The sequence below is a fragment of the Sorex fumeus genome, unplaced genomic scaffold, assembly GCF_029834395.1.
Source record: "Sorex fumeus unplaced genomic scaffold, SorFum_2.1 ptg000072l, whole genome shotgun sequence".
In the NCBI taxonomy this organism is placed as follows: domain Eukaryota; kingdom Metazoa; phylum Chordata; class Mammalia; order Eulipotyphla; family Soricidae; genus Sorex; species Sorex fumeus.
Window position 1 is genome coordinate 50,668,546 of NW_026606129.1, and position 16,041 is coordinate 50,684,586.

Consider the following 16,041-nt stretch of genomic DNA (forward strand, 5'->3'; position numbering starts at 1 on the left):
AGGGCCTCAAGTTCAATCCCCAGCACTTCATGTTCCCCTGGGCATTCCTGAGAGTGACCTCTGAACTCTGTTCCAAGAGTAGCCCCTGGCTACTACTGGGTATTAGCCATAAACAAACTACTTTCTGGAGAATCTCCCCTCACCTCTCTCTGCTTAAAGCTCTCGTCCATCCCCTCAGGACAGCCTGCCTTTAGCATTTATCACAACTTGTACTTAGGTGGTCATTTGCTCATGTACTAGACAAGGAGTTTGTTGAGTCCTGTGGCCCGCAGGACAGGCAGACAGCAGATGTTCCATAAGTTCTCATGCATCAAAGATAGCCCTCACCAGATTCTTCCGTGGAACATGGAGGAGGTGGGGAATGTACTCTGTTCCTCTCTAATTGCCCCAGCAGGCTAAGGCACAGGGATGGGTAGAGGCCATCTTGATTCCCCCTATACACACCCCAGAGGTAGTTTGGGGTCCATATCTGACCCTGTGTGGCCTGGCTAGGGCAGAAGTCACAAAGGCTGAGGTGGTTCTGAAAGAGGCCGGGCTTGCTCTGTGAGCCTGCACACAGGTGGGGATGGTGATTGTTCTGTCGCCACGTCTTCCTCAGCCGAGGCCCCAGGGCCCAGATTCACATAGGTGGCGGGCAGCTGCACGTAGTGGTCCCCACGCAGCACACTCACCACCCTCTCAACTTCCCTTGCTAGCACTCCAAACGTGGGGCGTGCTGCAGGGTCTGCCACCCAGCAGCGCTGCATCACTGTGTACCTGCGAAGAGGGGACAATGTCACTACCCACACACACCTAGAGAGAAACAGCTGCCCAGCTCCGTGAACCACTTGGCAAGCCACATGGGGAATGGACAGATGGCCAGTTCAGGGACCTGCATCACCCACCAGGGCTGCTTTTCTGTCATTGCGATGCTGTCCCAGTCCTGCCTGTCCACCCTGGCAGAGGACCTGGCAAAGTTTGAAAGGCCTCTGGTGTTAAGAGCTAGGGCAGGCAACAGTGGTAGTACAGGGGGTAGACTGCTTGCCTTATGTGTGGTCAACCTGGATTTGAGTCGAAGCATCCCAAATAATTTCCCAAGCCCCGCCAGGAGTGATCCTTGAGCACAATGAGCACAGAACAAGGAGTGAGCCTTGAACACCACAGGGCATGGCCCAAGAGCCAAAAAAAAAAAAAAAAAAAAGGGTTGGGATTCCTGTGTCCTGTGATCACGGCTGTGTCATCTTAGATAAGTTTCTTAACCTCCCTGTGCCTCTGGATCCTCTAATTGCAGACCCATGGGGCAGAAGGTATGAAGGTGCCCATGAAGTGCTTCACTTAGTGCCCAGCTCCCAGGCCTCCAGGGTTATCAGATGTCAGCCAGGAAAGAAACCCAGGTCTAGGGAAATGGGGGTTAAAATACTGGGATAGGGGATGTAGTTCAGTCATAAAAAGCACCTATGAGTCCTGAGTTTGACCCCCAAACAAAAAAGGAGAAGAAAAGGGCCTAAGACAAGGACACGTGGGAGCACCAGTAGCCCCAGGGTTCCTAGTTAGTTCCCAGTCAGTTTCTCTGGATTTATCTGGTCAGTCCTAATCCTACCCCATTCTTGGGGATGATCATCCCTGATTTAAATAACCCTCCCAGTGTCACCCACACAGTAATTTCTTAATTCTTAGGCTCACTGAGAGTGGCATGCTATTACCCCAACTTTAAAGATGGGGAAACTGAGGCTCAGAGGGGAATTGGGACTTGCCTAGTAACATGGATAATATGACATCACCTGGATTGCCCCTTTATTCTCTCAGGGGATGCTGGTGACTTGTGACTGAGATCTAAGAGAGAAAAGTATCTCCTCCCTGAAGAGAAGGCACAAAAGACTGTAGCATTTACCTGGCGCATGAAAGCCCTCAGTTCAATCCCTGGCACTGCACGCCACGCACTGCTTGGAAGAGAATTGCCCACCCCCGCCCTCAAAATGATAACTTCTTTCCTCCTCAGGGTCAGCTGTGACCAGTATATGAGTCATGTCTGGGTCGAAGGGCCCTTGCAGTCCCAGAGTTCCCGTGGGGTGGGCTGCAGCCTCAGATGCATCCGTATTCCAGCCCAACCTCTCCCCCTGCCCGGTCCTGTTCCCCAAGCCCCCAGCCTACCACTACCCCACTGCACGTCATCTCCAGCTCAGTCTGTCTCAGGGAGCCTGCCCAGGAGGCAGATCGGCTATGAGTGAATGTTCCTACTTCAGACCAGATGCTTTAGTGAAGTGACTAATAAAGATCAAACCCAAGGCGGGGGGTGGGGGGGAGAAGTGGGGAGAAAGGGTTACTCATCGCTTCTGGAGCACAGTGGGAGCTGAAGGAATCATCCGCCACCTTTACCTGGGACCTGGCTCTTCGTGTTCTGACCACAAAGAGCCTGGCACGGCCGAGACATGTGAGCTGAATATGAAACCGAACCTCGGGACCAAAGCCACCCCACAGGCACTGATGCTAGCACAGCTGCTGCCAGGCTTCCGGAAACGGGGAGCCTGGATCCGCATCCAGTGGGGAAAATATCTGATCTCGAGATGTGGAGGGGGCTAGTGTGGGAGCTAATAGAACCTTTCCTTGGGGTTAAGTGAGTGGAAAAGATGGAAAACAGCCCCCCTTGGCGGGGGTGGGCAGAGGAGTGCTGGGAAATCAAATCACTGGCCTCAACCCAGACTCTGAGTTGGGAATGCTGTTACCATGGCAACTGTGATATCCTCCCAGCACTCAGCCCTGAATGGGGGCAGAGCCAGTCCACAGATAAGGAAATAGGCCCAGAGAGGGTCTCTTTCCAGGTCATCCCGAGAAGCGGTTTGAGAGCAGAGGCCCTCCCCTTCCTCCCCATTGAGGTCTGCACATACTCACAGAGAATCAGGGCAGTACTCGGGCTGGGGCAGGCGCCGGCCCTGCACCAGGAAGTGAGTGAGGTCAAAAGGATCAACATGGGGATAAGGTGGGGCTCCCCGTGTAAGCAACTCCCATAGCAGCACACCAAATGACCACTGTGGGAAGAAGGGAGAAGTGGACTCAACTCTCATCCCAAATCTGGAGCAGCTGGGCACCCCGAGTCTTCATTCCTTGAAGCCTTCAGGGGTACAGACCCCATTCCTCAGTCCTTGTCTCCTCCCACCACCTGAGTCTGGGCTCAGCTGGGACTGGGCAGGGCCTGATTGTGAGAAGCCAAACAGTTCCTCCTACCTAAGACATGGGCCCATGGGCTTGGGGGCTGCCTGCCTTAGGAATCCCCTGGGCACCGTTCACAGCTCAGAGATGGGAGGGGCGGGGGTAGGTCCAGTGTTCTCCCAGCTCTGGGGTACGCACCACGTCAGACTTGGTGGTGAATTTGTAGGTCTGCAGACTCTCCAGGGCCATCCATTTGATAGGCAGGCGAGCGTGGCGCTGCTGTTGGACGCTGTAGTACTCCTTGTCCAGGATGTAGCGGGCCAGACCAAAGTCAGCCACCTTGACCGTGAATGAGTCATCCAGCCTGGGACAGGGGTGACTCTCAGATTGGGCCTCTGCACACCCTGACGCCACATGTCCCAGGTCTCATGGATTTCAGAGCAACAGGGGGCCGGGAAAACTGAGGACAGGCCCAGAGCTTCACAGCAAATGCCCTTTTCAGTGGCCCTTTGAAGCAGAACAACACCCTGGTGCCTTCCCTGCTTGATTCACCCCAACTCACATGCAGTTTCGAGCCGCCAAGTCTCTGTGCACAAACTTCTGCTCTGCCAGGTACTCCATGCCACGGGCAACCTGCAGGCCAAAGCTGACAAGGTCCTTCACCGTGGGGTTCTGGGGATACAGGTGGGCTGGTCAGCCAGGGGCAGGGCAGTTTTCTCTTTGGCAGCTGACCCAGCCCCTGGCCCAGGAGCAGCGGAGTACTGACCCGCTGGGGTGAGCGGATGAAGTGGAGCAGGTCTCCGTGGTGCATGTAGGGCAGCAGTACTAGGGGCAGCCCCTCTGTGGGCAGCACGATGCCGATGAGCGCCAGGACGTTTGGGTGGTGCAGCCCCCGCATGAGCAGCCCCTCTCGCAGGAAGGCCTCTACCTCCTGCACCTCTGTGATGCCTGCAGAAAGATCTGAGTCACGGGAGGAACAACCTCGGGATTGCTCAGGGTCACCGGGATGGGGGATACACACAGGGATGAGACCTCTCCCAGCCTCTGCCTGACTCACGGCTCAGAGACTTGATGGCACAGTGCACTTGATTCTGGGCCTCATCTGTGTAGTCTCCATGGTAGACAACCCCAAAGTGACCTGGTGAGAGGGATATGGAGAGATGAACCCCAGAAGTCAGTGCTTACCACACAGTCATTGGCAACCAAACCTCAAGTATCAACCAGCCAGCTCACTCAAGCCTGTGTTCTCCTTTGAACACAGATCTCTCTCTCTCTCTTTTTTCCCCCGCTTTTAGGGTCACACCAAGTGATGCACAGGAGTACCTCTTGGCTCTGCACTCAGGAATTACTCCTGGCAGTGCTCAGGGGACTATACGGGATGCTGGGAATCGAACCTGGGTCGGCCGCGTGCAGGGCAAATGCCCCACCTGCTGTACCATCACTCCAGCCCCTACATCTCTCTCTTTCTGCTTTTTTTCCCCCCATTCTGGAGAAGTACCTGGTTCTCTCCTCTCTTTCCTTCCCCTCACATTTTCCTAAGTAAATTTTGTCCAATTGAAAAAAAAAAAACTATTGGAGCCAGAGCTATTGTAGAGCAGGAAGGACATTTGCCTTGTGCTGGTCTGACCCAGGTTCGATCTCTGGCACTCAATACCGTCCCCTGAGCCTACCAAGGCTGATCACTGAGTGCAGAGCCAGGAATTGACACTGAACATCACCAGGTGTGGCTCAAAAACAAAAGCAAAATCTTCCTTGCTTCACTGAAAAGTAATAAAAAGTATCAACTGGCCAATAGAACATTTAAAAAGTGGCAATAGGGCTGGGAGGTGGCTCACCAGGCTGTGCTTTGCATGTGGAACCCCAGGTTTGAGACCCCTGCACCACATGATCCCCTGAGCACCATGGGGAGTGTGCTAAAAACCAAAATAGCAAGAAACTAACATTAGGGTTGAGGAGGTGTCATGCCTGCCATGTGTGAGACCTGGGTTCAATCCTGCACCACGGAAACAGGGCCAGAGAGAAAGTTCAAAGGGCCAGAATGTACGTACGAGGTCCTAGGGTCACTAGACCAAATGGCCCCAAGCATTGCTGTGTGCAGCCCTTGAGATTCTCAGCATCATTGGGTCAGAACATTGAACATTCATCCCAGTTAGCTGATTATCACCAGGAGTGGCCCTAAGGCCCTATGAGCATTGCTTGTGAGTCCCCCCCCCCAAATAAAGGCCATATATGGCAGAGCTGAAAATCCCCCATGACCTTTTATTTTATTTTGGTTTGGGGGTCATACCTGGCTGTGCTCACAGCTTACTCCTGGCTCTCTATTCAGGTATCACTCCTGGCAGAGTTCAGGGGACTATGGGGGGTGGGGAGGAGGGATCAAACCCAGGTCAGCTCCATGTGAGGCAAGTACCATGCCCACTATACTATCAGTCCAGCCCCTGCCCCATGACCTTAAGTCTGCACACGAACCCAAAAAAGATGGAATTAACTAATCACATATGAGCAGATGGAGGCTTAGAGGGGCTCAGAGACATTCCTAACTTTGGGGAGAAGACCAAGAGCAGAGACCTACTCAAGTATCCCCTGAGCCCACGTCATGTCCCAACTTCATCCCTGTCCTGTTCTGGCCCGCACACCTTTGCCAATGACGCGGTCACTGTGGGTGATGACCCGCTCTTGGGGAATTAGCATGTCCTTGACCTCAGCCAGGAGCGCTGGATCCAGATTCCCGGGCTGGATGGACATGGTCTGCACCAGCGGGACAGGAGCCCCATCTCCAGAGTCTGAGAACACTCTATGGACCCGAGAGCTGGTATCCAGACTGTCAGAAGCTGTGGTGGAAAAGAGGAAGTGAGGGGCTTGTAGAGCAGAGGGTCTGCCCAGCCTCATCTTCGAGCACCTTCTCTCTCTCACCAAGGCCGGTTTGGGAGTCAAAGCCTGAGCTGAGCAGTGGCAGAGACACGGCTCCAGTGCTCCGGTCCAGGTCACTCGGATTGGAAGATAGAACTGTGGAAAGATGACCCCCTAGTGGCCAGTTTCTCCAGGTTGCTAGAGGCCAGCTCCTACACGGGAGGTGTGAACAGACCCGCAAGCCTGGGCAAAGAGGCCACAGAAATGGGGAGAGGCCATTGTTGGGGTAGGGGGTGAGTTAGGATGAGACTGAAGGGCTCACCTAGCTTCTTCCTCCGCCGGTACATGACCACCAGCACGGTGACCAGTATGGCTATAAGCAGGAGCAAGGCCAACAAGGCCAAGATGAGCATCCTTTGTGGAACCCCCACTGGGTCTGGCCGCACCACCCTGCCCAGGATATGACACTGGTCATCCACGCAGACCTGGGGATGGGTGGCAGCTCAGGCCCAGCCTCTGAGCCTTGACCCATGCCTCCTGTGGAAGGCCAGCCGAGCTGCTTACCTCCAGTAGGGCCCCAGAGCGGCCACGTTGCAGGGAGGAGGAGGGTAGTGGGCAGATGACCACATCCCCGCGGAACTCATATTGGCAGCTCTTGCCATCCACAGTCACATTTACATCCATACAGTCGGCCACAGCGCCCAGTCCGATATACTGCAGAGATTGTCATGAGGACTGGCCGGGATGCCCATATCCTCCAGGCAGCTTTGAACCCCAGCCACCTCTCTTCCCACCTCCTCCCAGACCTACCTACCTCAAACTTAACCGTGTGCTCCTCAGGCTTCAGTGAGGCAAGGTCAATGGTGGGTGGGAGAGGTTGGGGCAGGACTCGAAAGTCAGGCAGCGTGAAGGCAGCAGCTCCATCCAGCTGTGCACTCAGGTTCCCAGGCACCCACCCTCGTGGGCTCCGGACCACATATTCAGGCAGGCGGCACCGCTGCTGCTCAGGGAGCTGCCTCTCACACTGCCAGGGCCCGTGGGAGAGTGGTTAGCCTGTTGTCTGCCCTTGGGACCCTGAGGATGGGACAGCCAGCCCCTCTTCTGCGCAACTCCTTCTTACCCTGCTCTCCACGACCCCCAGCCCATCATCGAATGACAGCATGAGGTGTGAAGCCGAGGTCAGGTGTTGGCCCCGGATAGTCACGTGTGAGCCCCTGTGGATGGATGTCAGGGGTGGCTTCAGTGTGCTCTCTGGGGCTGGCTCCAGGTCCCTCCGAGAGCACAGAGGCGGGTGGTAGCACTCACGTGTAGCCACAGTTGGGGCTGATGCCCAGCATGATGGGGTCTTCCCGGTAGCGGAAGGTCCAGGAGCTGGGCACCGTGGCACCCCCCACCTGCAGGTGAATGGGAACGCTGGCCACGGCAGCCCCAGGGGGCATGGTACATACCAGCTGCCCCTCGCTGACTCTGAAGAACAGGGATCGGAATCAGGGGTCCTCCAGGGTACAGTCAGGCCTATCTCCTGAGGGCTCCACCAGTCCCGCCTAGCTCTTCTGTGACTCATTCTCACACCCGCCCATATCCTATGGGTCTGTCTGGTGGGGGACTCCCCAGTAAAATCTCTAAGAAGGCAGACCAGAAGTATGCTCCCCACCTGAGGCTACAGATGCTGTGATGGGCTCGACCGCACATTGCCTCTGGGTGGGGAGCAGCAGACCCTCCTCCCTGGGCCTGCTCCCTGCTTTTACACGTGACAGTGCCCTGCTGGGGTGTCCCACACACTCCCCTGTGGGCTCCCCTCTGGGAGGTTCCTGGTACTTACTTTTCCAGCAGGCACTCAGTTCCATTGACCAACACAGCCCGGCTGGTGCCCACGGACAGGCTGTGGCCTTCAAGGGTGAGGCGAGTGCCCCCTGCTTGTGGGCCAAAGAGGGGGTAGATTGCCGTCAGCACTGGCTCCTAAGAGGGGATGAAGGGGGTTAAGCTGGGAGTGGGGGAGCCGCCCTGCCAGCCTCTCCCTCTCCAGACTGGCTGACTGGGAGGGCACAGACAATCACGTGACTCACTAGGAAAGAGAAGCCTGGCAGTGCAGCGGTGCCGTCGATCCGAAAGTATTTGTTCAGTGTCATGTTGGTGATGGTGAGGCTGACGTTGGCAGCTCCGGCTTCCTGCACATCCAAGGGCTCCAGTTCACACTCAAGCTCTTCTCCAAAGTCCTTCTGGGGCACTGGGCTAGGGGGAACCCAAGGTCAGCAAGGGTCTTTCCAGGCTGGGTGCCTGCCTGTGGCATTCACAGGTCTTCTCTGAGCCTGAGGCTACATCTTTCCACCCATACCTTCCTCCAGGGCTGGCGGGATGGGGCAGGGCTTAACCTTGCCAGCTCCATGATAACACTGATACATGGGACATGCTGGCTTGGAAATGGACAGAACTGTCCACTAGACACAAATATCTCCTGAGCACCGATGCTCAGCCCACCCCGACAAGCATAGGGCAGGGTCTCCCAGAGAAGGGGCTGCTCACTGCCACCATCAGGGACAGGGAAGGCAGGAAGAGGCTGTACCTGAGGTTTGAGCTGCCCCTGGGCAGTAGGCGGCAGGGACTCTGGCCCACGGTGACTTGATGGGTACCATTAGGCAGCAAATTGGAAGAACGTAGATAGAAGTTGGAGCCACACAAGGTCAGCCTCATACTGCCTCTCAAGGGTCCTCTGCGGGGGTAGAACTGTGGGCAAAGGTTGCAGAGACCTGAGTCCTCTTGTTGGCCCAGGCACTTAGCCCATTTGTTCTTCCCAGAGTTAGCTGCCGCACCCCTTTACTTACCCCACACTTCAGTTATTCCAGTTTTATTTTGCCTGTTCAAACACTCTTCTGCCTCCAAGCCTTTACATGTACCCTACCCTCTGCCAAGAATGGCCTCCTTGAGCTGAAGAGGTGGCTCAACAGGCAGAGAACATGGCAAACATGCTTGGTATTGCTGGAGACCCAGGTTTGATGCCCAGCACCATAGGGTCCCCTGAATCCCACTGGGAACAATCCCCAAGCACAGAGTCAGGAATAACCCCCAGCATAGCAGGTATGTGCCTTCTCATAGAAAAGAATCCCGGGGCCAGAGTGACAGCAGCTAGGGCATTTGCCTTGCATGCAGCCCAGCAAGGTTCAATCTCCAGCATCCCATATGGTCCCCCAAGTACCACCAGGAGTAATTCCTGAGTGCAGAGCCAGGAGTAATCCCTGAGCGTTTCTGGGTGTAACCCCCCCCCCAAAAAAAAAAGAAAAGAGGAAAAGAAAAAGAATCCCTCCTTGGACTTCTGAGGACATCCTGAGCCAGAGGAAGATGGTGGTAAAGACCTGCTGATCCCATCCCAGGTCTATCTAGCTCCTTCCTTCCTCCCTGGGCCCCGCCAGGTTAGACATACCTCAGTAAGCTCTGGTGGGCAATGGTCTTGTTGCCAGGAGTCCGGACATTCCTTCTGCTGGCCACACATGCCCCCACACCAACCACAGCCCATGAAACGCTGTGCCCTCAGGCAACGAAAACAGGTGAGGAAGTGACGGCAGCCAGGGCCCCGGATAGGTACCTTGAAGACCTTAAAGTAGTGGACAGGAGGCTCAGGGGTGGATCTAGGCCCCTGAGACTCCTGGTCCCATTGTAGATCAGCATAGGGAGACCCATGTCAATACCTCCCTGGATTGGAGGGGAGCCCCCTTTCTACTTCCTTGGTCCCCAAACCCTGGCCCACTTCACCTGGTCCCCAGAGGCAAAGAGCAGGTGGTCTCCAAGGCGACTGACATGGCGTTCCAAAGGCTGCCCATGGTTGCCCAGTGAGAAGTTGGATACAAACAGCAAGTAACTGAGAGACCTGGCCAGTTCCACCTGGAATAGATCAACTGTCAGAAAAATGACGAGGGGGACAGGGATCAAGGAATGAAGGGCTCTGAAGATGAAAGACATACCTGCAGGATGCGTCCATCAGCTGTGCCCATATGGGCCACTGTGACATTACCGAGAGGTGTCACATACAGCGCAGTCACCTGCACAGGTCCCAAGAGTCCATTGAACAGGTCCACACGTGAGAAGACGGTGCTGACCCCGAGGGGAAAGTGGTAGCAGCTGCTGTTGGAGCTGTGGGCCGCTGAGCTAGGCTGGGGAGGGTCAGGAAGGAAGTCAGGGCTCAGCCTCACACACTGAGCTCCCAGGGGCTCTGCATGATCACAGCTGCCTGAACTCCTAGCATGGCTGGAGAAGGCTCCAGGCCTGTTAGTTGGGAAACTCCAGAGGCCTCTGAGAGGTAGCAAGCCCAGGAAAGAGGCCCAGGTGGGAAAGGCACTCCCCTATTCTTGCCCTACCCTGCTTTCCTTCTGAAAATAAATTAGAATCTTACAGGCTCAAACCCATCCTATCCACACCATCCTCTGGAGGGGGTGATCTGGCCACACACTTTTCACCAAAGGAAATGAATAAGCTCCACCGAGAGGTGTGGTCACTGATCTGAGTCCTTAGAGACACTCAAGAGAGAAGTCTATGTGGACGCCTCAGAGTTTAGCCAGAGTCCTCTCCTGCCCCCTGCTGGTTGTGCCTTGCTCTTCAGCAAATCCTGTCTGCCGGTTTCTGTCGAGCATGTTTCCATCTCTCCCTTCATATCTAAATAAGTTTCTTTCAATAAAAAACTTTTTTTTTTGCTTAAAAAGACTGCTTTTCAGGTCAGAGTGATAGTACAGGGCGTAGGGAGTTTGCCTTGCTCACAGCCGACCCGGGTTCAATCCCTGGCATCCCATATGGTCACCCGAGCACCACCAGGAGTAACTCCTGAGTACAGAGCCAGGAGGAACCCCTGAGCAATCACTGGGTTTGACCCAAGAAAGCAAAGAAAGGGGCTGGAGCCATAACACAGCGGGTAGGGTGTTTGCCTTGCACGCGGCGGACCTGGTTTCGATCCCCGGCATCCCATATGGTCCCCCAAGCACCGCCAGGAGTAATTCCTGAGTGCAGAACCAGAAATAACCCCCTGAGCATCGCCAAGTGTGACCCAAAAAGAAAAAAAAAGCAAAGAAAAAAACTGCTTTTCTTCCATTAAAAAAAAAAAAGCTTCTCTTGGGCTGGAGCTGTAGTAGAGTGGGTGGGGTGCCTGCCTTGCACAGGGCTAACTCAAGTCAATCCCTGACATCTTATATGGTCCCCTGAGCCTACCAGGAGTAACCCTGCAGCACTGTTGAGTGTGGCGCGTGCACGCGCACGTGCGCGCGCGCGCACACACACACACACACACACACACACACACACACCCCTCTTGCACTTTGGGTTTCACTTTCCCCATCAGCAAATGGGTTTGGACTCTGAGGTTAAATTGGAGAGCAAAGAGTAGTAACATCTAAAGGCCTTTCTGCTGGCAGCTGCTACCTGCACTTCTCTCTGGGTCCAAAAGGGATAAACCAGGGCCTGAAGATCTGAGTTCCAGACAAGGCCCATTGACAGGAAACACTGAACCCTGCTCTTAATAGGAGGATGTCTGGACATAGCAGAAGTTCTGGAAAACTACAAAACAGGACATAAACAGGAGACCTTGGAGCCCTAGCTACTTGGGAACCTCCCTCACCAACCCCAAGGGCATTCTTCATAGTTGAATGAGCTTGCCAGGTCCTGCCTCACCCCAGGCTTGCTTAATTCAATTCTGAGCCCTCAGTGGTGATCAGGAGCCCTGGGGGAAGAGCATGTGGAGTGACGAGCCCAGAAATGCCATCCTCTAGTCTGTAGCAGGCATGGGTGGGGACAGAGACTCTGTCCTCTCTAGCAGGAAGTCAGCCAGGTGTGCAGAGTGACTCAGGGTTAGGTGGGGCTGTGGAGTGGGAAAGAGGCCCTACCCTAGCTTGGGCCGCACCCCAACTGCTTACCTCTGGATTTCCAGATTTATCTGAAATATGGAAGGGTTCAATGACCCACAAGAGAAGGTGAGCCCCTAAGACTTGAACCCTGCCCGAGCCTGAGGAGAGCAGCATGGAGTCCCTTGGAGCCACTCTCTGAGGCCAGCCCCCAGTAGCACACCATGGATGTTGCTGCAAAAGGTGCAGCCTAGTTGGTGGACAAACACCGTCCAGACTACTTCCCACACTTCACAGAGGCCTGGCTAGCCTCTGGGCAAGGTTTGAGATCATTCCTCTACTCTAGCTCTGCTAAGTCATGTCTGACCCATTGACCCAATATCAGGTCGGAAATAGGTTGGACTCCCAGGTGGAAAAGGGAGGAGGGTAGAGACTGGGTTACCCAGGCCACCAGAGGGAGGCAGGCAGGCGCTCCCCCCCCTCCCCCCCCGCCACTGGCTGTAAATTCTTCCATCACTGAGGCATTAACAGGAACTGGAAAGGTGGGCAATGGCACAGCAGGATCATGGCCACTGGGCAGTCCAAAACACAGAGCAGTATCTGTGGGTCAACTCCCTGAAAAGGGAAAGTGCTTGTCCCATTTCCTTAGTTTAATCTCTTGTAATCCAGAATGAGACATTTTGAATGGGTCAGCTTTTGTTTTGTCCTCAGGGAAGCATTTTAAGGAATCTCCTCTTTCTTGTATCTACCCCAGCTCCCTAACACAGTGACTAAGAGAACCTGGGTAGGGTCTGCTGGAAGGAACCCCAGTTCAGCACAACCTAGAAGACCTCCTGCCATGGATAAAGAGGGGTCACTGGGGTGGGGCTCTGGCTACGATGGAAGAAAATCTTGGACTCCTGTGTGCTGAACCACTTCCAACCAGCCCCTCCTAGGTTTTACTCATCCCCAGATGTTTAAAGCTGCTTGCACAATCCTGGACAAACCTTCTCAAATTTACTATTAATCAAGCCATGTTTCCCCCTTGGTCCCAGGTCCTCCTGCAATATTCCCGAAATGAATCAGAGATGAACGGGTCAATGAAGCCCAAGCTATGTAGGCTCTCTGACAAATGGCCAAACTGCTATGCCCCAGGAATTCTCTGGAATGCGGATGGATGGACAGGGGCTTTCTCCGACAACCCGCCTTAACCTCTCAAAGCAAGAGAGAGAGAGAGAGAGAGAGAGAGAGAGAGAGAGAAGCATTCCCTGGGGGAAACAAACCACTGGTGAGCAGTGAGATGCTGTGTCTCTCTGAACCTCTGCTGTATGTGTGGCCCAGAAATACAGGTGGTTGAAGGGTGGAGGGGATGCCCATCATTCTTCGCAGTGCGTCTCGTAGGGAAGAGAGACCTGGTGCAATCCAGTACTCACATAGCCAGGGAAAGGACCTAAATTATCAGCAGCCATGACCCATGAAGGGTGCAACTGCAAAGTGGGACAGCCATAGGGGCTCCACTGCTGGGACTCCCATGTGGCCTTTGTTTTGGACTCCCTGACTGGACACCCCACCTTGCACTAAGAAATTGGGTGGAAGGAAAATCTTCTCCCAACCCTTCTGTCAAATGTGAAAGGGAAGCAGTGGGGACACGCCTCCCCTCCACCCCAGACTGCTCTGGTGAAGGCTCCCTTCTGCTCACCGGGTTAGGGCACAAACTGGGCGGCTGGAAGAAGATGAGGCCTCGGGGAACTTCGGGGTGGACTGGAGGCTCGCAGCAGCGTTTCACACCCTCGTCAATAAGGGTGTTTATCTGGTCGACGGGAAATGCACAGACCACAGAGCTGGGGATCACACCTGGGCTGCTGCCTCTGTTAGCCTTAAAAACCCCAAATAGCACTTCCTGACCTTCTGCGACGTTTAGCTCCGTTGCCAATCGGCCGCCCACCGGAGCGACATGGGCAGCCTGCAGCTCAGGGTAGCTCTGAGTGCCTGCAGCAACCCCCCGGCGCCGGCGTTTGGGGGCGAATTGACAGTGGAGATTGAGCTCACGGTACTCGCCCAGCTCCGCTTCCGTAGCCTCGGCGCTGAGCCGTGCCACGCGCGTGTGCCAAGCTACAGGTGAGGAATTCAAATTGACGACAGGCTGCACGGTCAGGAAATAGACGAAATCTCCGGAGTGAAAGCTGTACACGTATTCTATGCGGTAGGAAGTGACGAAAGTGGGCAGCACCGACAGCCCGGGAAAGACGGGTTCGAATCCTGAGGCATCAGCCTTGAGGCGTCGGATGGACACTGAGCGTGGACTGAATCTGGAGGCCACCACTGCATCCAGTGAGGAAGCCACATAGAAGTAGGAGGCATGGCCCTGCTCAACCACGGTCACGAGGGTGCCCAGTGGACTGGCCACGCAGTCCGGGCAGTCCTCGGGCCGGTTGTTGGGAGCTGAGAAGAGGCAGGCAGGTGACATCAGGTGCAGGGCTGTCCCATTGGCCTCTAGCTCATGCAGAAAACATCGGCCATGCATGCTCGTGCCGCAGCTGATAAGTGCGGGCAGCGCCGGTTCCAGCACGAGCACTTGCATATCAGTGTCTCCCGGCGGGCCACGGAGCTCCGGGCCACAGGTAGCGCACATCTGGCAGCCAGGGTCCCCGGCAGGGCCAGTGACCAGGCTCTGGACAGGCTGCAAGTCAGGCCCAAACACATGTAGGCGGTTGCGTGTGGCCACGAACACGGCGCCCCCGTTCCCGTCGCCGCCATAGGTCGTCATGGCCTGTATGGGACCACCGGCCGAGGCGCGGGGCATCACGTACTCCACGTCAAAATCGCGGGAAGCGGCGTAGGGGGTGCGCGGGCACTGCCAGTTGCTGCCAGCCACCGGCACCGCCCAGAGCAGCGGCAACAGCATCAACAGGGAGCGCCGCGACGGCGGAGGGGGGAATTCCATCGCGGTCCAGCCCGGGCCGCGCGGGGCTGCCGCAGCCGGAGCCTGGCTGCTAGCGGTCTCAGGTCTGGACTGGGACGGTGTCCAGCAGTGGTCCTGAGAGCCCACGGGAGACCTGAGATGCCCACGCCCCGTCCCCTGCCCTCGGGTCTAAGCGTGCGGCTCCACACACCCCAGAAGGAAATGGGTGTCCGTCTCACCTGCAGCCCGGGCAGCCGCTCCTAGTGTGAGCCTGGAGCAGTCAGCTTTAGGGCGCCGGGCGCGGCCTCAGGGCCGGGGCGCGGGCGGAGCTGTGGGCGGGTGGGCGGGGTCCGAGGAGCCGTGGGCGGGGTATAGACGGGCGGGGTCTCGCATTGGGCACGGCCGTGAGGGAGACCGGGGTGGGAAGCCAGATTCTGACACCCTTCCTTGGGGACCACTTTCTCCGTAATACGTGGGCGAATGTGTGTGGAGTGGTCTGGAGAAGGTGAGTGGGCCTGCGCCGACAACCCCGCACAAGACTGGAGGAGGCCCAGGTGAGGATGGTTCGAGAACCCCAGTTCATCACTTCCCTTAGCCTGGCTTACAGCAACAGCCAGGGACACTGGTTCCCTCCCGGGAACCCACCACGTGGGGCATAGAACCAAGGGCTGTGGGGAGGACCGAGGGTAGATGATTGTGTGCACCCCAGGAGGGAGCACGGCGAGGTGCGCTTAACAGGTGGGGTTTTCCCCAGCACTGGGTTGACAGTCACTGATCACTCAGAGGTGAGTGTTCCCCCCTCCTCCCCTTGACCCTGCCCTGGTCTGGGTATGAGAGTTCTACAGTCAGAGAGGTGTTTGTGGTGCTAGGGATTATACCCTGGTCTCCAACATGAAAAACATGTGCTGTGCTCCAGCCATTTGATCTCTCTCCCCTCCCCAAAAGGCATCTTATATGAAGGGACCCTTATATGAAGGGACCCTAGTCTGGTCTATACACTGCTGCCTCAGCATGTGAGATCTGTGTGTGTGTGTGTGTGTGTGTGTGTTGGAGATACAAAGCTCACAATACAGGCCTTCCTTCCTGGCTCTGCTCCAGTTTCCTTTTGACAGCCCGGAGAAACTTGGACTTTGGCTGTCAGGGCACCCCAACCTGCAAGGTAAGTTTTGCTAGGCCTCAGTCTCCAGGCTGTGAAAAGAGGATGTTAATTCTGAGTTCGTGGTGGCTAGAGATCTCTAGCTCTGATCTGCTTTTGCCATCTCACACCTGGATCTTAGTGGCTGCTTCTTGATGACTAGTCCCACTTAATACCAGAGAGGGGCGATAGGGATAGGGGACATCTTCAGCCTAACAGCCTTCCAAACA

At 55.7% G+C, this 16,041-nt stretch overlaps 1 protein-coding gene across 1 annotated transcript; it reads right to left on the bottom strand.

Annotated features, from left to right (window-relative positions):
• Positions 1 to 500: 500 nt before the first annotated feature.
• On the bottom strand, positions 501 to 14,718 carry MST1R (macrophage stimulating 1 receptor). Its single transcript, XM_056129693.1, has 20 exons — positions 13,474 to 14,718; positions 9,933 to 10,121; positions 9,724 to 9,852; positions 9,395 to 9,565; positions 8,540 to 8,700; positions 8,043 to 8,208; positions 7,799 to 7,935; positions 7,282 to 7,443; positions 7,097 to 7,190; positions 6,791 to 7,000; positions 6,541 to 6,690; positions 6,299 to 6,461; positions 6,040 to 6,132; positions 5,763 to 5,957; positions 4,184 to 4,264; positions 3,893 to 4,074; positions 3,689 to 3,798; positions 3,325 to 3,490; positions 2,869 to 3,005; positions 501 to 756 (listed from the first exon to the last, which is right to left on the bottom strand). Exons 1-20 carry the CDS (start codon positions 14,716 to 14,718, stop codon positions 501 to 503), a joined length of 4,197 nt encoding a protein of 1,398 aa, XP_055985668.1.
• Between the last annotated feature and the right edge of the window lie 1,323 nt (positions 14,719 to 16,041).